Source organism: Schistocerca cancellata, chromosome 2 (genome assembly GCF_023864275.1).
Source record: "Schistocerca cancellata isolate TAMUIC-IGC-003103 chromosome 2, iqSchCanc2.1, whole genome shotgun sequence".
NCBI lineage: Eukaryota > Metazoa > Arthropoda > Insecta > Orthoptera > Acrididae > Schistocerca > Schistocerca cancellata.
The window spans coordinates 341089064-341111274 of NC_064627.1; the positions used below are offsets into that span (position 1 = coordinate 341089064).

Sequence of the window (22211 nt, forward strand, 5' to 3'; positions counted from 1 at the left end):
GCTGATCTCACTATCCGAAAGTACATATTTCAGACGACAACTGGTGAAATTCATTTGAGTTTTCTTTTTTGTTGTTGTTATAATGGCTGAAACAACATGAAACATGAACTGTGAGAAACTGGTAACTTTAGTTAGAGGTAGAGTTTGTGGCATCCTGAACATAAAAAATATCATAACCGGATACAGTTTGGAATCCATGTACTGAAACTGCAGCTTTATTGGTGGACTGAAATTGCAGCTTTATTGGAAACCACAAGTGGGCAAAATCTTTATCAGAAATTTTAGGTGTGGATTATAACCTGGAAAAATAATTTATAGGATGATGTATCTTTTGTGTGAAGTTACTATAGTTGGTCATTCTGGGTTGTGGTAGGTGGACATCTGCTGTCTACAGATTATTATTCCTCCTTGCTGCTGTTGTTTTTATGGCAGTAGGGTGGTGATTCTGTTACATGAGGTGGTTTGCAGATGGGGTGTATGTAAGTGTTTCCACTTTTCAGTGTTGTGGGTGTTCAGAGTATCTTACATTAAACTTAATGTTTGTATTTCAAATGTATACTGAATGACAGCCATTGAAGGGTAATTGACGTATGCCTGCACAATGTTAAATAAATTCAACAAAACAGATTTCGAGTAGCCACGTACTTGCGGAGGTGTGAGTCGAGGTCTGTTAAAAAATCTGGTTCTCACATTAAAGATGCAGTTCTGGTTGAAGTAAAACTAGAAGCGACACTTTGAGATTTGATATCTGTCAATTATATCTTTCTAATAATTAGGGCTACACCATGTTCTGAAAAGTACAGCTTCAGAGTTTTTGTGTGAGTTGTTGAGTGTTATTTAAGATGCTCTAAAAACTAATTTAAAATCTAATATTTTCACTTTTGCACCACAAATACCTGTACTATGAATTTCTTAATTTGTTCTATACCGAATTTTGGTAGCTGTGCTAGTGCACTAAAAGACACTGTAATGTTGTTGATTTTCTTTATTAAAACCAACACTCAATCATAAATAATACCGCCCCCAGGAATACTGTTACTTCCTTTCTCAAATCCACTGGTTAAGTGTTTGGAGAACAATGAAGTGTACTAGAATGTGATTAATTGAATATCCTGTCAGTACTGCATTAATTTTCACCATTTTCAGATTAAAGTGATCTGCTGTGAAACCAAAAATCTACCTTTCATTATTTACATAATATTTGCTTACTCACACACACACACATTTTATCCATGCAACCTATAAAAGAAACACATACGTTCACCACATAAGTTAACCATTATGTGCTTCTAAACTCATTGGCAAAAACTTCACTCTCCGAAGTCACACATCTTGCCACTGTAGCATAATAAACCTCACTCTGAGTGTTTATGAGAGACCATCAGTGCAGTGTTTCATTGAAACTACATGTTTTCATAATAAGTGTGTATGAATATGAAAAACATCAATTACGGCCTGTTAGTTTCAGAGATGGTGTTCCCTTCCGACACTAATCGCTGGTTAGAGAAGTAAAGTGACATCACAAAGTTAAAGCATTTTTAACTTTTGTGGCATGGTGTTTTTCCCTTCATTTCTTATCTTCATAAAACTTGTCCGGTAATTGCAGTAACTGAGGACAGAGTGTACAGTACTCGCAGCATTCTTTTTGAGACAGATATAGCTTATTTCCTTGCATTCAGTGTCGTTTGCGCACTTGTCTCCAAGCACAGAGGCATCATGGTATCCATCCTATCCTTAAAGTTTAAAATATAACCTACTTCATACTAGAATAGATTCTAACCTAACTTCCTCAGTCCCATCAAAAACTGAGAAATGAGATCAGACGCACAATGGCCAAGCTGTTGGCCGATGTTGTTGGGAAATCTTTGGAAACTGCATCTGATGACCATTGTTGGAGCCACTGTGAATGCAGCCTTAGTAATGGCTTTGGATTTTGTAATGTTTACGGTACTGCAATTCCTGTTTGTGTAGATGAGAGCTGTATATAGAGCAGTCACATTGTTTATTACACAGGAAATAAAAAATAACAATTGTTTTGCATAAACTATTTCTAAATGTGAGTTAGAACTAGTGACAGAGGCCCAAATTGCTTCCTTTCCTTATGTTACCAAGGGTAAGGAGAAAGAAATCATCGCTTATGGAAAAAGTGATTGTCATATGTACCAATCTGACAATGCTGCATTCAGCAGCTCCAACTTTCACACGTTTCTGTTCACTGTCTTATGTACCATCCACTACAATTAAAGTATATCATTTTGATTGATTTAATAAATATTTATTTTTCAAGAAACCAAAGTAACAATATCTTCAACTAGTTCTTACATGTTTTAAGTAAGCAATCTCCTTAACTCGCATTGTACATTGATTAAAAAAACACCTAAATCCGCTATTTATTAGTGCCTTTTACACTCTGATGCTTTCTTTCTTTTCTAGGAACCCACGCTCAGCGCTCCAAGGAAAATATGATGAAAATAGGTGACTATGTAGTCATACAGAGGAAGAATTATTCAAAAATTCACAAAATTTCCAACAAATTGTCAGTGATGATTGGAAACAACCAATTGGAACTGGATAACATCATTGGACGACCTTTTTCCACAACCTTCAGAATGGTGCCAAAGGAAAAGAAAAGAAATGTTTTTGTGTTGGAGGAGTGTAGCAAGGCTGAAAGCCTTGTTGAAAAGCTTATAAAGGATGTTGCCAGTGGAACAGACAATAGAAATATAGTTAGTGATAACAGTTCTCAAAAATTATCCAAGGAGGAGATTGTCAGCTTGCGTGATAGTGGAATGTCTGGTTGTGACATAGTAAGTCAGCTTTTAGAGAACAGTAAAACATTTCAGGAGAAAACTGAGTATTCTCAAAAGAAATATTTAAGTAAGAAAGAAAAGAAGTATTTTGATTATGTGTTAATTAGGAAACCTACTCTACGATTGGTATGTGACATAATTTATAAACAAGACCCTATGAAAATAATAGGTTTGCGTTGTGACACACTCTCTCAACTGATTACTGGTGTAGGTGTCAGTTCAGGTGGGACATACATAGTTTATGAAAGCTCCTGTGAGGGATTACCGACAGCAGCACTTCTCAATTATTTAGGTGACGATGGGTATTTAGTACATACTTTCCCAGGAATGACACCTCCAAGACAGGCAATTTTTGCTATGAATTATAGTGAGTCCCAGAAAAAGCGACTAATCAGTGTTAGTATCATGAGTCTCATGGAAAAATTAAATAAAAAAGTTGCTATTGAAAGTAGTACTAGTCATTCACAGACAGGAGACCATGTACAACAAAATATTAATAACGGAGGGGAAAGTGGTCATTCGGAACTTACAGGTGTCACTGCTTTTATGTCTAATAGCTGTGGCGCAGTGATGAATGAGGAAAGTGGAAGGCATGTAGACGTGTGTCCTGATACAAATTTGAAGCAGAGTGTAGAAGAAACAGAGTTCAGTAGGAATGACCTTTTAACAGGGGATCAGCTGTCATGTGATAGATCAGATGAAAATAATCATTTTATTTTGAATTCAGGTGATATTAGGTTAGATGATTCAGGGAGTGGAGTCACGCATCAGACCTTAACATCAAGTAATGACGGCCGAAAGGAAGAAAGAATTTTTCATGACCTTAAAAGAAAAAATGCAGTCTCTGAATTGAACGAAGTAAAGAAACCACGTTGGGAGATGGATTTAGACAGAGCTGTGGATTTGCTGTCACCACAAAATGTTGACGGTCTAGTTGTTGTTGGACGTGAAGATCCAGCTGACATAGTTTTACCGTTGCTACCATACCTCGCTCCATCAAGAAATTTTGCTGTATATTCCTGGTGTCGTGAGCCTTTAGTTGAACTTTATATCAAATTAAAGAAGGATGGTGGTGTCATTAACGCTCACCTTACAGAAACATTCTTTCGGACTCATCAGGTTCTTCCCAACAGAACACATCCTGATATTCAGATGAGTGGAAGTGGAGGCTATATATTATTGGGAACAGTAGTGCTTCAGCATTCACCAAAAGAAAAAAATAATTAATTTTAGTATTTTTTGACGAAAAACTTTATATTCAGTGGTGGTGTTAAATGTTGAATCAATACATCCACTCTTTTTCATTTTTGATTTTACCTATTTGTATTGAGAAGAACTAGCTAACAGTTTTATATGTTCTTGAGACATCTCATATCCACAGCATGCTCTAGATAATTAAAATGTTAAAATAATTCTCTAAAGAAATATATTTTTGTGACAAAATATTTCCTTTTCTTGTACATCAAGCATATTGGAAAAATATTTTTTAAACGATTTTACCTTTCTTAGTAAATGAAGATCTTGTAGTACATGAAATAAATGGTAGTTACTACTGGAATGTCATTTATCTGAGTTTTCAAGCTATGTAGTTGAGTTTATGCTGTTTTGTTTGCACGATAAAAATTTCATATTAAATTAACTTACCAATATCCTCACCAGTGCTCATTACACTGTCATGTGCTTTAGCTGAAAGAAAGTGTTTTTTGAGACATCCCCACATTGATCCTCTACATTTGAATAATATGTGCTTGTAAAGTTTTTTATTCATTGGTTTGCAGCACCTATGTTTACCTGTGCTTCGCTGCATTATTTTTTTTTAGTAATTGCACAACATGGTATGGACAAGCCTTTTTCCCCTTTCATTTAAAGTTGTATAATAGTCTAACCTACATGTATACCCTGTTTGGAATTGCTTATAATATCAAGAAAGTGTTCTTTAACATTTTACACTTCTCTTAGTCTTTTCTTCTTTTCCTATTCTTGGTAGCACAATTAGTATTCTCATTTACTGACTTACAACAACTGATGCATCTTGATCAGCATGAATGCTGTTTCCTTTATCATCTACATACATACTCCACAAGTCAGCATATGGTACATGGCAGACTACTGCTAGTAATTCATTTTCCTATTCCACTTGCAAATGGAGCAAAGGAAAAAACAACTGTTTATGTGCTTCCATATGACCCTTGATTTTTCTAATCTTGCCTTTGTGATCCTTACATGAGATGGAAGGTGCTGGCAGTAGGACTTTACTGCACTCTGTTGCAAATGCAGTTCCTCTAATATTTTTCAACATGTTTCACAAAAATAACATCATATTCCCTCCAGAGATTCCCCGTTGAGTTCACATAGTATTTCTGTAATATTTCATGATGAAATATAACCATTACAAATCTAACAACATGCATCTGAATTGTTTTGATGTCTTCATTTAATGTGACCTAGTGGGGATCTTAAAAACTCAAGCATTATTCATGAATGAGTTGCAGAAGTGCCCTGTATGCAGTTTCCTTTGTAGATGAGGTACACTTTTCTAGAATTCTCCCAATTAACCAAAGTTGACCAATTGCATTCCCGATAACCTACCTTACATGTTCATTTCACTTTTTAACTTTGCAGTCATCATCATCATCAGCAACAGCATTTGAATAAGAGTAAATATCTGGGAGAGGAGTTAGTAGTAATCATGATTGAATATATGCACTGAGAAATGCCAAAGATAATGTTATTTAGTTTTAAATCACTTCAGATTGAGACAGTTTTGTATTATTTTAATTTTGTTCTATGATTTCTGATTTTATGTCCGTTTGCATGTTACTTAAAATATGTATATTTGAGTACATATTACCTGTCTTCATCAGCAGATGATGGAACAATGCTCATAACATGGCTAAATATCATATGTGTGTGAGAAATCACTGTTGCTGTCTGTTGTGTCCACTACATTGTTAAGACATACCACAAAAAGAGAATACAAAGGAGCTTTAGCACAATAGTGTACATTTCAAATGCCTGTCCACACATGCCACCCACATCTTCATCTGAGATTCACAACCCATGATATTGTTTGGAGTGGAAGGTGTGTTATTTTGTCCCCTTTCTATTCCACCTGCATATGTCTGTGGAAAGACCGCTGATATGCCACAATATAAGCCTAAATTTGCCCATCTTGATTCTCATGTGTTTATGGGAGACGAGAGATTTCCCATAAAGATAATTCTGTGGACAATTGAAGAGAAGGCAGGGGATATGCTGAGGAAGATCAGTTTGGATTCAGGATCAAAGAAACAGTTATGACACTGAGGCTTCTTATCGGAAAGCAAATGCAGAAAATTAAACCAACTTACATTGTTTTTGTAGATATGGGAAAGGGATTTGATAATGTTATCTGGCAAGAGATGTTAAGAGTGCTGAAGAAAGCAGGTAAAAAATACACAGACATGCGGATGATACTCAGTTTCTTTAAGAATGAAATGGCTGGATTATGAATTTTCATCAGAAACAAGAAGCAAAAATTGGTATGAGACAATGATGTGCTCTCTCTCCTCTTTATGTTCAGTGCCTACACCCAGAAAGCTGTAGACCAAGTTTGCAAAACTATTGAGTGGAAGACAAAACTAATGGACAGAAGATAAGACATACTGCATTATGCAAATGGTATTGCTGTAGTCACAAGACAAAAGGTCTAGAGATCATTCTCAGCACAATGGAAAGGATTTTATGTAATCATTGTGGTATGGTATGAGAATAAAGACTAAAGTGATGGTATTATGTGGTAACTATATCTTGGCACTTTTAGGTGGGGAATCTTTTGAACTGTAGTTGCATAAGGTACTCGTAGAGGTCTCACCTTTACTACCACTGCTGTCTGCTGCAAACAATTGTGCTGTAGCCAGTACCAAATGCTTCGTGTACTCCAGTTTGTGTTGTGGATTGCTTGTTTTCTTTTCTTATTTTGAAATGAGTGAAGAGACTAATCCTGGTGCATAAAGGGATTTGAATGTGACTCTCATAATAACAAAAGGAATCAGCGATCCCTATGACTATTATGTGAGTTCTGCTTTCATGGAAGCACAACGTAGATGTAGGATGGAGCACTTCTAGAGGGAGGCAGGGCTTATTCCCCTGCACCTCTCCTCCCCTTGGGCAGTCATAGTTCTTGTTTGAGTACAGTCACAGCCAACTGCCACAATATGTTGTCTACATAATATGCAGTACGGAAGAAGAATATGAACCTTTAAGAATAAGAATTGGAAGAGAGGACCTAGAAGTGATAGGTAATATTTGGGAATTAGGGTCACAAGGGAAGGTAAAAGCTGGAAAGAAACTGTAAGCAGAATACAGCAGGTCAAAATTGCAGTTAATGTGAGAAAGAACTTACTCACCAGTGGAGTATGGCCCCTACATGAGTGTGAAACTTGGATTATAGGAAAACGAGAGAGAATACGACTAGAAGCCATGGAGATTTGGTGCTGCAGAAGGATGATGAGGATCGGCTGGAGAGAGAGTTATCGATAAATAGGTTCTGAGAAGAGTGCAGGGAACCAAATTTCTGTGTAGGCGCACCCAAACATAAAGAGAGAAACTTGTAGGACACATTTTAAGACACAGTGTCAAACATCGTCTTTCAATAAATAGAAGGAGCTACTGAGGGAAGAAATCACTGGGGATGACCAAGGATGTTATACATGGTGCAGGTGATTAATGATGTGTGATGCAGTACATATTTGGAAATGAAGAGAAAGGCAGACAGAAGAGGGGAATGGTGCAATGCTGCAAACCATCTTCAGCACTGAACACTAAAGAGAGAGAGATAACTGGGAAGTAATAAGTTTCTCGGCTTGTTCTGGAATTTGCTCTAGAACTTCAAGAGATGCCTTTCACTGAGGCACAATGTGTCTCGTGTATTGTTTCCCACAGAGTGATGATAAATTGTGGGCTGTCAAATCAGACCTGTGGTGAATTGAACAGTTTGTTTTTAATCTCTTCTATTAATTGATCCAGTGAAGAACTTAAATATGCTAAGTGAGGAAGCTGGTTTGCTGGCCCAGAATAGGGGAGGGAGGGAGGGTTGCCAGGTGCACGGGCTAGGTAGGTGACGCTCGTTTTTCGGAGCCAGTGAGAAGGGCAAACACTGAACGTGACATGTGGACACGAATTGCAAGGTGTGACAGGATGGAGGAAGGGGAAACTGTTGGGTGAAGGGTGTGGGGATAGTAGGTTACAGGAGATTAAGGCCAGGATGATTATGAGAGCAGATGATGTGTTAAGGATGACTCCCATCTGTGTAGTTCTGAGAATCTGGTGGTGGAGAGAAGGATCTAAATGACCCAGTTTGTGAAGCAACCATTGAAGTTGATTTGCACACAGCTGCATGCTGTGCCACAATGTGGTCAACTTTATTCATTGCAATTGTTTCTGGTGGCTGTTCATCCTGCTGGACAGCTGGTTGGTAATCATACCAACATAAAAAGCTCTGCAGTGTTTGCAGCAGAATCGGTGTACAACATTGCTGCTTTCATAGGTGTTCCAGCATCTGATAGAGTTGGACAGGACTCGAGTTTCCCATTCCTCTGTCCTGTCACACTGTCCATATTAATTTGCCCACATCACTTTCAGCATGTGCCACCACCAGCTGAAGTGGATTAACGGGACCATTTGTCGGGTGTTTGTGTATTTTACTCTTTCTCAAAAAAGAATCACTCCAAAAGCTAGCAATGTTGATCCCCCCTCCCTCTTGTACCAATCAATGACACACTTGTGCTTTTCGGCGACTGATCTCTTTTAAAACATTTACATAAACCATTTGTGCTGTTAGTGGTTTATCTGTCAAAAGATTTTTACTTATTTTTAATATACAGTCCATCTTCCATAATGCTTGTTATGTTTAAGAACTTTTTACCATGTAACCTTTTAGTATTTTAGTCCTTCCTCCATTTATGGAAATTTGGTCAATTTGTCCATATTGCAGCACCTCCTTAGGAAAATGGGATGATTCAACATTTTTTCTTTTTTCACCCTCGGAGATTTGAGCTGTCAGATGTTTGTGTGTTACCTGCACAAACATGGCTGTGGAAATCTACAGTGTTGGCTGTGCAGTACCAGTCTTTCAATTTCCCATATATACTGTGGGCTGTTTTCCCAGTATCTGATTTTGTTATAGTTTGTGCATCACTTAAATTGGACAAGTGTCAGACATCACTACTACTAAATCAAACACAGTATAGGAATAGAAAGAAATATTGTGATGGCTGTATTATTGTGTTAATAAACTAGAATTGAAAATCGAATGGCGTGCAACAGGGCTGAATAATTTTTGTAAATATAACAGAAATTATATAAATGCGTGAGGTCTGTTTTTTCAGACATATCTGTGTTGGCCAAGAGATGTGCTGAAATAATCTGCTTATTTGCGATTAACATTGTGTCTGGGTGATGCAATGGTTAATGCTGCTGCCTAGTAAGCAGGGGATTCTGGGTTCGAGTCCCACTATGGTACACACTTTCACTCACCACCACTGATTTCGCAAAAAGTCCTGATGCAGCTGATATAATCAGTTCCTTCCCTTTCCTTTTATTTCTTCCCCTCCGCCTTTAATTTACGTAACATGTATCACAGCTGCAGATTCTGCATGGTGTCTGTTCTTTCAGACATGTCCAAAAGAACAGACATCATGTGTTCATATAATTGATATAACTCAATGGGCTATTACTCCCCATTAGTGCAGATGCACATTTACATTCGACCTCCGACAGGAATCTAAAATGAGCGAGCATGGAAGACATTGACATTAACAGAGACTGCAGATAAGTGTTGGTGCTAGATGAGAATGTAAGTCGGCTTAATGGCAGGCTGATGTAGTCCGCACATTTGCATTTAACATTGTGTGCCTCATTAGTAGGAGATCCCGGGTTCGAGTCCTAGTCTGGCACACATTTTCAGTCATTGCTGCTGATTCCTCATAAAGTCCCAGTGCAGTTGATATCATCGATTCCTTCCCTTCCCTTCCCCTCTCCTGCACCTTTAATGTACATATTAATGGTCCAGATTTAAATGTAATGGACTCTATTATACAAGGTGTTTTTTTGTGGAAGTAATAGAAATTTTAAAGAAAAAATTACAAAGCCAAATGTTATAAATGTAAGTGATAAAATTTAGAATTTACTGTTGGTCTGATAATGACAAAAATGTAAGTAGAAATTTTATTTATTTGCTCATATTGCACAAGGTGATGTAATCATTAACTGTTGTTGCAAAATTCCCACAGTGTCTATGTAAGCTTGACATTGTCACATAAAGTTTTATTGTACCCACTTGAACTGTGTTAATGTTCTAGCCTCTCGATACAAACGCACATGTTGAACACATTCCTACCTTCCAATATTAGACTGTATAAACAATGGTTTTGTAAGTTGTCAGATTCCATTGATAGTTGTCCTACAACACATGGTGGGTTTCTGGGTTCTGCTTAATAGGTTAGGAGTCCATTACACACAGGAAGCAGCTTCACAGGTAGCAGGGGTTGTGTGGAATGGACTGTGGGTGGCTTTTTAGGTTAGAGGTTCAAAGGAAACCACACAAAGGGCATCTGTCTAAAAGGGGACAGGTAAAACGCAGTAAGGCAGTTGTAGAAACAATCGGTATTGTAGTTGTAAATTGTTGTAGCTGTGCACAGGGAAAGAACCAGAGCTCCAAGCCCTAATAGAAAGCACTGAAGCTCAAATAGTTATAGGTATGGAAAGCTGGCTAAAGCTGGAAGTAGATCAGCCAAAAATTTTTCAAACGACCTAACAGTGTTCAGAAAGGATAGATTAAATACAGATGGTGGAAGAGTATTTATTGCTGTCAGAGTATTTATTGATGTAAGAAGTAGTTTACCTTGTAGTGAAATTGAATTAGATAGTCCCTGTGAAATAGTATGGATAGAGGTTATACTTGACAATCAGACTAAACTATTAATTGGGTTGTTTTAATGACCCCCAACTCTGAAGATATAGTTGCTGAACAGTTCAAAGAATAAATAATCCTGGACAAATAGGGAGTATCATGACGAATACAGGGATTAGCAACCACAAGGCAGTTGCTGCTAGACTGAATACCGTAACACCCACAACCATAAAAAAAAATGCAAAGTGCATCTATTTAAAAAAAAGCTGATAAAAATGCTCTTAATGTCTTTTTAAGAGACAGTCTCCACTCCTTCCGATCTTATCGCATAAGTGTAGAAAAGATGTGAAATGATTTCAAAGAGATGGTATCAACAGCAATTGAGAAACATATTCTACATAAATTAATAAATGATGGTACCGACCCCCGTGGTACATACAATGGTCAGATTGCTGTTGCAGAAGCAACGAAAAAAGCTTGCCAAATTTAAAAGAATGCAAAATCCCCCAGACTGGGGAAGTTTTGCAGAAGTTCAAAATATAGTGCGTGCTTCAATGTGAGATGCTTTTAATAATTTCCATACCGAAACTCTGTCTCGGAATCTGGCAGAAAACCCAAAGAGATTCTGATCGCAAGACGCAATCAATACCTTCACAGCGCGATAACAACAGTGAAGTCACTGATGACAGTGCCACTAAAACATGAGTTATTAAACACGGTTTTCTGAAACTCCTTCACCAAAGAAGATGAAGTAATATTCCTGAATTACAATCAAGGACAAGTGCAAAGATGAGAAACATAGAAGTAGATATCCTCGGTGTAGCAAAGCAGCTTAAATCACTTAATAAAGGCAAGGCCTCCGGTCCAGATTGTATACCAGTCTGGTTCCTTTCCGAGTATGCTGATGCAATAGCTCCATATTTAGCAAGTATATACAACTGCTCTCTCACAGAAAGTTCCGTACCTAAAGATTGGAAAATTGCTCAAGTCACACCAATATCCAAAAAGGAAAATAGGAGTAATCTGCTGAATACAAGCCCATATCAGTAACGTCGATTTGCAGTAGGGTTTTGGAACATATACTGTGTTCAAACTTTATGAATTATCTCGAAGAAAACGATTTATTGACACATAGTCGGCACGGATTCAAGAAACATTGTTCTTGTGAAACACAACTAGCTCTTTATACTCATGAAGTAATGAGTGCAATCAACAGGGGAATGTCAAATTGATTATATATTTTTAGATTTCCAGAAGGCTTTCGACACCAAACTGTGTGCATATGGAATATTGCCTCAGTTGTGCAACAGGTTTCGTGATTTCCTGTCAGAAAGGTCACAGTTCGTAGTAATAGATGGAAAGCCATCGAGTAAAACAGAAGGAATATCCGTCGTTCTCCAAGGAAGTGTTATAGGCCCTCTAGTGTTCCTGATCTATATTAACGACATAAGAGACAGTCTGAGTAGCCCTCTTAGATTATTTGCAGATTATGCTGTCATTTACTGTCGTGTAAAGTCATCAGATGACCAAAACGAATTGCAAAGTGATTTAGATACCTGTGTGGTGCGAAAAGTGGCAGTTGACCCTGTATAAAGAAAAGTGTGAAGTTATTCACATGAGTACTAAAGGAAATCCACTAAATTTCGATTTCATAATTCACACAAATTTGATGGCTGTAAATTCAACTAAATACTTAGGGATTACAATTACAAATAACCTAAATTGGAACGATTGAAAAGATAATGTTGTGGGTAGAACAGATCAAAGACTGTGATTCATTGGCAGAACACTTAAAGGTGCAACAGATCTACTAAAGAGACTGCTTACACTACATTTTTCCGTCCTATTCTGGAGTATTGCTGTGTGGTGTGGGACACAGATGACATCAAAAAAGTTCAAAGAAGGGTGGCTCGTTTTGTATTATCGTGAAATAGGGGAGATAGTGCCACAGACATGATACGTGAGTTGCAGTGGTAATCATTAAAACAAAGGCGTTTTTCGTTGCGACGGGATCTTCTCATGAAATTTCAATCACAAGTTTTCTCCTCTGATTGCGAAAACATTGTTGGCACCACCTACATAGGGAGAAATGATCATCACAATAAAATAAGAGAAATCAGGGCTTGCACAGAAAAATTTAAATGTTCATTTCTCCCGCACGCCGATGGAGAGTGGAACGGTAGAGAGACAGCTTGAAGGTGGTTCATGGAACCCTCCGCCAGGCACTTGATTGTAAGTAGCAGAGTAATCATGTAGATATAGATTCGTCACATTCTGCCTGATTATTTCTGCACCAAGATTCCTTATCTATAACTGAAAGAACTGCCCATCTCAGTCTTCCCTGAAAGTTTTTGTCATCATGGTAGAAATGTCCTCTACTTTCAACCACTCAGTTTCACTACTTTAGAAAATTGTGATTGGTTCACATTCCTCCATACTTGTAAAGTTATCGCTTGGGTTACCTAATAATTTCAATTTTTACTGGCAATAAATATGTTGATCATCATAGTTCCCACATTTTTTAATGCACTTACTGTATATTTTGCTTGAAGCAAGTGCAATTTTCTACACACTTTTTAAGCACTTTGAAGATTTTCTGATGATTACAGGTTATTGTGATGTTTTTTTCTCCACGAATTGTTTAGTAAGATTAAAAGTTCATTTTTTTAAATAAGAACTTTGGAATTTCTTGTGACATGCATGTAGGAATTGCTTGATCAATTATTCTTTCACTGTGCAAGAAGGTGATGTATATCAGCGTTTCCTATGTATTTTGCTTAAAAATGTATTCTGTAAGAAATGTATGTGTTTTTTTTTTTGTACAAAGTTGTGCGTTATTAATATTTTTGATTGTGATTTGCACATAAGCCATACTTTTTGTTTTCGTCTTTATCTAACCGTGTTCTTGTGTAACTTGACTCAACATGGTACTTCTCACCAAGGGTGTAAGAAAGATGTGAACTTTTACCATTAAGCCTACAAACATTACTTCAGTGATTCTTGATGGTTTACTGCAGTTACTTCTTTTTCCAGTCCTCCTCTTTTGAAGGAAATAAGAATCTGTTGTGAGAACATGACTTGTTATGTTGTAGCAGTATTCTTTCATTACTTTGTACTCAGGTACTCCACAGTCACCACTGACTAGGTATGCATAACATCATCTGGCCCTTCTAAAGTAATTTATCATATTGAATGAAAACATTGTGTGATATGTGTATTAAGTAGGTGAGCACAGTACTACTACCACTACTACTACTCCTGCTGCTGCTGCTGCTGCTGCTGCCGCTGCCGCCGTCACTGCTGCTGCCAGAAGGTAGGGAGGAGAGAAGCAAATTATGCTCACAGATGAGGACTGCAGTGCCAGCCACACAGAAAATCTGCTGAGTAGTGTCTTCAAACTGTTAATACAGCGACGCTTTTGGGACATGTTGTTTTCACATAATTTGCACAAGAACTATTACACGCAGCTGGAAAATGAGAGTGGTTTTTGTCTCGAATTTTAATTTAACTGCATTTAATAGAACCATTTTATTTTAAAAGCAGACTGACTGTTTTTCAACCAATACAGTGACAATTCTGCATTTAGGTTATGACACACTAAAGCAAATCAGCTGCATCACCCTCGACAATGACTCTTGGGCTGTATTTCCTTCCAACTTCACTAATAAATGATGTCATCGAAGCCATGTTTGAAACAATACAATAGCTATAACTTGAAAGTTTATGCAGAAGAAAAACAATTAAACTTTGTTCTGAGATGCAATTATGATAACATGCAGTTTAATAACATTATGCAGTTGAAGTGAAGCACTAGATGTGACCTTGGCACAGATGTGGATTCTACATCTTGTCAGTGGCAGCAGCTGTAGTGTGTTAGCAAAGCATGGATGTGGTAAGGCAAAAAAGACAGAATTTTCTTGGCACAACTATTTATAATGTAAAAGAAGTCATCATTCCACTGAAGCTAACTTGTTGTTTGAATGAAATATTTCTATTTTTCACTATTGGTAATTTTGATCACATGGTCATTATCAAGCGTCATTGAAAGGAACATGTTATTAGTCTTCTATATTCCATTTGGCAATATGTGTGAGCAGAGTAGCCTGTTATGTTTAGCAATGTGATCTTGAATTTAATTATTCATGGTTGTGAAATACTAACACAAGAGAAGAAGCTGACCTACAGCAATATCAGTTTGATTTCCATAGTAATGAAGGAATATCTGAAGCAGTACTGACCTTATGACTTATCTTGGTATATATATTGAAAAAGTCAAAACCACATTGGCAGATTTAGAAAATGCTTTCGACAATGTTGAATGGAATGCACTCTTTGAAATTCTGAAGTTATCAGGGAGCAAAAGGCTATCTACAAATGTGTATGGAAATCAGACTGCATTTGGGAGACTCAAATGACATTTAAGGAAAGCAGTAACTGAGAAAGGAGTGAGACACATATTATTCAATCTGTAAATTGAGAGAACAATAAAGGAAACTAAAGAGAAATTTAGAACTGGGTTGAGAGTTCAGGGAGAGGAAATAAAAAATGTTGTTTTTCTGACGACAGTATAATTCAGTTAGACAGCAACAAACTTGGAAGATCAGTTTGTCCCCTTTTGTCGTCAAGTCTTCTGGCTGGTTTGATGTGGCCCATCATGACTTTCTCTCCTGTTAAGAATCAAGCAACAGCACGAAATTCCCTTTTATTTCTGATCACCATGACAGGTTTTCTCCCTAAGGTCATTTTCCAGTGGTTACGAGTCTATCGTCATGGTAGTACACACAGACAGACACAGAGTCTGTTCTTCTTTTGGCAACAGTATGCTCCCATCCTGCCACAAAGACACACAGTGAGAGAGAGAGAAGGAATCAAGGAAAAAGGGAGTACAAAATTCGGACAGGAGAGGATGGGAGGAGAATGCTAAGAGGAAATATTAGGGACAGGAGATTGCAGGAGGGGGTAAGGGAATGGTGGAAGATGAGGCTAGTTGAGGTTCAGTTCCAGAAAGTTGTAAGAATAAGGATGTACTGGGGATAGGATCCAAATAATGGTACAGCTTCTGTACAGCAGCTGTTGAAAAGAAGGGAGGGACATAGAGATAAGGGTTTTATGTCCTGTTGATAATAAAGTAATTAAGAGCTCAATATCAGTTACAGAAACCATCCTGTTATCCACTTAATTGTTGTAAGGGAGACATGGGAAATCTACAATGAACTGGCCAGGTTGGGATTTGAACTTCACTCTTCTTAAATGAGAGTCCAATGCCTTAGTTACTGGGCCATCTTGCTGAGTGTGGTTGTTTCTTAACTACTAACCAAAGTAACAGTTAGTGACTTAAGACTTGCAGTAATACTATTCATATACAGACATCACTATCTTTTAAAGGGGAGGAGTAGAATAATGGAATTTGAAGCTACCACCTGTGAAAGGAATGTGGTGTTGCAATAACAACTTCAGTAACAGGTGGTTATGATTTTTAATTTTAGATTTTAAACAGCATACTCGTCAAACCAAATACCGCCTCGTCATCACCAGGGAAGGGAAGGGCTAGTAAATCCCTCTGTATTTTTAATAGTTACTTAGCAAGGTGATGCGGTTGACAATGAAGGACTGGATTCAAAACACTGCCTGGCCATCATACAGGGTCTGCTTTCTAAATACAAAAAAATGCTATTTTACTGCCACCCTGAGCCATTTTTCTGTCATCATGGTCTCCTTCTGTTGTTGACACTGTTAATTGAAAAACAGCAGACATTTAGCACTCTTTATCAAGAACAATATCCTTAATGGGTTCTGAGGATAACCATTGTCCAATAATTAATATAATTGAGAAAATGGAAAGTGACAAGGTGAGAATCACTTTAAATGACCATCAATAGTACCCCATATACTGTAATTGTATTACCTGGATAAAAAAATAGCATTCAATGCTTCAAACCATGTTTGCACTTACGCTGTGAGCAGAATATAATATCGGATTACAATATAATGCTGCGACGTTGCTTTTTGGACATAGGGTCAGTCAAAGACCAGTCTAAAAAACACTAATGTGCCATGGAATGTCATTTTAAGGCTCTGGTTATGATAATGAGAGAAAGAAAATGTTTCTGAAAGATCAAGAGTAGCCACTTCATGAGAATTCAATAAGTTCTACAGAAATTAAGTCTGCCCAGGCGTTGAAGTTTCTCAATAATCTGTATGTAGGAGACTCAGAGCAAATGTGCCCCCACTCAAAACAGAATGGTTCCATGAATGAATGGAAGAAGTGATGACCCCTGCTTCAATCTACAAAATTATCATCATCCTACAGTCATCTTGAAGTGGGAAGTAATAGTTGGTGGAGAGGCATTATGGCTTGGAATATGTGAGTTTCACACAAGTGTTGATGTTGGTAGTATCCATAGGTATATAAATGCTGTGCTTAGTCAGATTTTGCTTGGTTGAAGGAGATCCCTAGGGTCCAAGTAACATCTTTGGCTTTTTCTAACATGTGTATACAGTACTGATAATCATAATATTTCAATGTCCCAGCTGGACTGACAGTGTTTCCAAAAACTTAATGGTGCATTCTTCCTCCCACTCCTTTGACAGTTATTGTTAACAGGTAGCACCTAGAGTTTTTATGTTCACCTGCAGTCAGTTTCCACAAAAGACATTTATATACTGCAACTGTATTTAAGTAATTTGTTTTAAGAGTTGCCATTTTCAATTATTTAAGTACAGAATTCATATGGTTTGTTTTATCAAAATGGTTACAGTAAAGCAAATTGGAAGATACATTTTCTAACAGATGACAAAGTTACAAACAGAAGGTCTCTGAGAATCTGCAGCAATAATATTGGAATTGTTTAACATATATCAGAAATTACAATCAGACTTCTTAATATATCCCTGCAGAATTTTATTTTCCTGTAACACTGCTGATCATATCATAAAGACTGTGGAGGCAGTTAACTTGAAAGGTGAAATAGCATGTGCCAAGATTTTTAATTTGTATTATAAGTGACAGAAACTGCAAAGGAAATAAAATTTTGAACTCTTTTTCATATCATGTCAATACACTGTAAACATAAAAATTTGGAAATCTTTGTCAGCCATTTGTCACCCACTGTCAAATAATGGTCACTTACAGCCTTATCCATGCAATATGGTCTCCAGTTATGGAATCCAGCAAAGTACTTCTTTGATCCATTGACTGACCATCACTTGGCTATATGTGCTTTTCAATCATAATTACACATCTCATTTCACTTTGTTCTGTAGTAATTCTAAATTCCCATTCTGCACTCTAATATATGCTAGCATGTGGTACATACTAATTATTTGAGCAAAGAGTTGCATAATATTTGTTTGTTTAATTTTTATTTACGCTACATTTACTTACAAACAGTCCCTAAGATAAAAGAAAGCTCTGTTCTTGTTTGTAACTGAAATACTAATAAATATTATGTTTATTCAATTGTTTATTGTATTAGTCTGAGAGACTGCCCTCACCAAACTTGGAACATAACGCCACTGAGTCAAAGCTTCTTCAGGAATATGAGAATTCCAGGTAAAGTGTTAAACAACTTATTGCTTTGTTCCATGACTTCACTCAAGCCATTTGCAACATGTCTGTTGTACTATATCTAGTTCTTAAGCCAATTTGTTCCTCTGCCTGATTAAAACTCAATTACTACAGAGCTACAATATATATCACATGCTATAACTACGTATTGTGCTGATGTCCAAATCTTCTACAATAGCCTGCATTCTTGTTTAAATTTCTTGCCTGTATGATTTATATTTGACCTTAGGCACTGCATGTGAATGCTTCAGACCAACTGTAACTTAAAAAACTTCACAAGCCAAGATCACTAAAGAAAGCATTTTCTGGATGACTGGTTTAGACAGAGCTATGCTGTCATCTTTGGATCTTATTCTTCTGAATTTTTACATGATATCAATCGCTATTACAAATCGATAATTGGATGATATGAAAAATTCAAAAGTACAAGATCCAATGATGATAACATAGCTCTGTCAAAACATGTCAACCAATAAAATGCTTTTTTTAGAGATCTTTAACCCTGTTTTCAAATGTTCCTTTACAAAGAAAAAGAAGTTTTGCCCCATTTTAATCCTCATAGCACTGAAGAGATGAGTGAAATAAGTATTAATGTCAGTGGTGTTGACAAACACCTGAAATCGTTAAAATTGAACAAAGCTCCGGGTCCCAATGGATTCCTTATCACAATCTATATTGAATTTGTGACTGAGTTAGCCCCACTTCTAACTATAATCTATCACAGATCCCTCAAACAAAAAACTGTGCCCATTATTTGCTCCTATGTAAAATCGCTAAACTTGTTTAAGGCTTCCATTCAGTCTCCCGTTGACTAGTCTGGTGTGGCAGTTGAAGACAGCAAAGTGAAAGCCGAAGTTTTGCAGGTGACTCCATTATATAAAAAGAGTGAAAGAACAGGCCCGCAAAATTACAGACCAATAGTCCTAACTTTGATTTGCTGCAGACTCCTTGAACATATTCTTTGTTCGAATATAATAAGATTTCTTGAGACGAGAAGCTTTGTTCTTGAATCAGCATGGTTTTAGAAATGGTCACTCGTGTGAAAGTCAGCTTGCCCTTTTCTCACCTGATATACCACGAACTGTGGATGAAGGGCAACAGGGAGATTTCATATTTCTAGATTTCCGGAAAGCATTTAAATGGTGCCTCACTGCAGGCTGTTAACAAAGGTTCGACCATATGGAATAAGTTCACAGATATGCGTCCTTAATGGTGAACATTCATCAGAGACAAGGGTATCATCAGGAGTGCCCTGTGTAAGTGTGATAGGAATGCTGTTGTTTTCGGTATACATAAATGATTTGGTGCACAGGGATGGGTAGCAATGTGCGATTGTTTGCTGATGATCCTGTGGTGTATGGTAACGTGTCAAAGTTGAGTGACCTTAGGATGATACAAGACAGCTTAGACAAAATTTACAGTTGTTGTGATGGATGGCAGCTAGCTCCAAATATGGAAAAATGTAAGTTAATGCCGATGAGTACAAAGAACAAATTTGTAATGTTCGGTTAAAGTATTACTAGTGCCCTGTTTGACAAAGTCAAGTCGTTTAAATATCTTGGCGCAACATCGCAAAGCGAAACGAACAAGTGAGAACTCTGGTAGGGAATGTGAATGGTCAACTTCTGTTTATTGGGAGAATTTTAGGAAAGAGTGGTTCACCTGTAAGAGACTGCATCTAGGACACTGGTGTGAACCTACTCTTGAGTACTGCTCAGGAACTCAAACTGGAATCCCTGGAGGGAAGGCGACATTCTTTGCAAGAAACATGATTGAGAAAATTTATAAAACCAGCAAAGCTGACTGCTGAATGATTCTACTGCTACCAACATACACTATGCATAAGGACCACAAAGATAAGATTCGAGAAATTAAGGCTCATACAGAGGCGTACGGACAGTCATTTTTCCCTCGCTCTATTTGTGGGTGGAACAGGAAAGGATATGACTATGTAGTGGTACAGGGAACCCTCGTCATATGGTGGCTTGTGGAATATCGATGTAGATGTAGAAAGCACAAGTAACACCCAGGTACAAGAAGGGTCCTAGAAACGATCCACAAGACTACTGTCCAATATTTTCGACATCAGTTTTGTTGTACAATCTTAGCACATATTCTGAGCTCAAACATGAACAGAATGACCTCCATGTCAATCAGCGTGGATTCTGGAAACATCAATTATGTTAAATCCAACGCACACTTTTCTCACATGACATACTGAAAGCTTTGGATCATATCAAAGCAGTTGTAGATGCAATATTTCTTCTTTTCCAAAACACATTTGACTCTGTATTGCACCTATGTTTATTGTCAAGCGTTCAATCATGTGCAGTAATAAGTACAATTTGTGACTAGACTGAGGACGTTTTGGTAGGGAGGGCACAGCATGAAGAGTCTTTGTCATTGTCATTGTCAGATGTAGAAGTACCTTCGGGTGTGTTAGGACTCTTGCGGTTCAAGTTATCTGTAATTAAGTAGTGTCCGAAAGAAAATGCATAACTAGGGTCAACAGAAGTGTCCGATTCCACCACTCTGCTTTGACCCATGACGTAAGTGTTGTGGTGTGTGATGTCATTACATCGCAGAGTTTATGAGTTGGTTGTGTTTGTAGATGTCTTGTATTTGATGGCGCCGTGTGTGTGTGTGTGTGTGTTGTGTATTGAACGTGTTTTAATTTACGTAGGGATGTTTGACTTTTGAATTTTTGAGGTGGTTTTTTTTTCCGTAGTTGTAGGTGTTGGTTTTTTCACATCAATAGTTATGGTTGACCTATACAGGTCAAGGGAAATGACCAATTCCAATTTTCGTAGTTGTATATATAGGTACTGGTGGTTTGGTATCTTCAGCCGTGGTCAGGGGCAATGTCTGATTCCAATTTTCGTAGTTTTTGGTGAAGGCGTTGCGGTTGACCTATATACGTCAAGGGAAGTGTCCGATTCATGTAGATTTTGTAATTTTTTTTTTTTTTTTTTTTTTTTGTTCATCATTTTGTGTCTTTTGGGATCAGGTGTGCTTCCCCCCCCCCCCCCCCCCTCCCTAAAGCCCCCAATTTCCCGTGTTTGTCTCATTAGTTTGATTGTATTTTTTGAGGGAGATGTTATTGTCTTATTTATATGTATTTTCATATTTGTTGCCATGTGTATGTAGCGACATCATAGGCGTCATACTGGAGACGCTTACAATAGCCATTTCTGCTATATTCATGACATCATGGGTCAAACAGACGGTTGGAATCGGACACTTCCATAATCCCCATAAATATTCAGTCAGATCTAGCTAAGATTTCAAAGTGATGCAAAACTGACAACTTACTTTAAATACTGACAAATGTAAAATTGTGCACTTCAGAAAATGAAAAAAATGTAGAGCCCTATGACCGTAATACCAATGAGTCACAGCTGGAAACAGTCAAATCATAAAATACTGGGTGTAACACTTTGTAGGAATATGAAATGGAATGATCACACACTCAGAAGATGTGGGTAAAGGCGTTAGACTTTGATTTATTGTTAGAATACTGGGGAACTGCAATCAGTCTACAAAGGCAACTGCAGACATCACTTTTGTGACCTATTCTAGAATATTTCCAAAGTGTGTGAAACAGAATTAACAGGGGATATTGAACAAATACAGAGATGTGCAATCTCGAATAGTCACTGTGGCAGAGTGTTACAATGATGCTGAAGAAACTGAACTTGCACTCTCTTTAAGGTAGATGTAAACTATCTCGAGAAACTCTGCTAACAAAGTTTCAAAAAGAGGCTTTAAATGATGACTCTAGGAATATACCACAACCCCCTTTGTATCGCTCACATGGGGATCATGAGGACAAGATCAGAATAATTACTGCATGCACAGAGGCATTCAGTCAGTCAGTCATTCTTCCCATGCTCCATATGTGAATGGAATGAGAATAAACCCTAATAACTGGTACAATGGGACA

The 22211-nt window shown here is 37.5% G+C and overlaps 1 protein-coding gene across 1 annotated transcript in view; it reads left to right on the plus strand.

The window, feature by feature from the left end:
- The window catches only part of LOC126161727 (tRNA (adenine(58)-N(1))-methyltransferase non-catalytic subunit TRM6), a 32605-nt gene extending 24737 nt beyond the window's left edge, over nucleotides 1-7868 (plus strand). The window contains exon 4 of the mRNA XM_049917763.1: nucleotides 2434-7868. Coding sequence (XP_049773720.1) covers nucleotides 2434-4037 — 1604 coding nt within the window. The 3' untranslated portion in view covers nucleotides 4038-7868. The remainder of the gene's footprint in view (nucleotides 1-2433) is intronic.
- Nucleotides 7869-22211: the final 14343 nt, after the last annotated feature.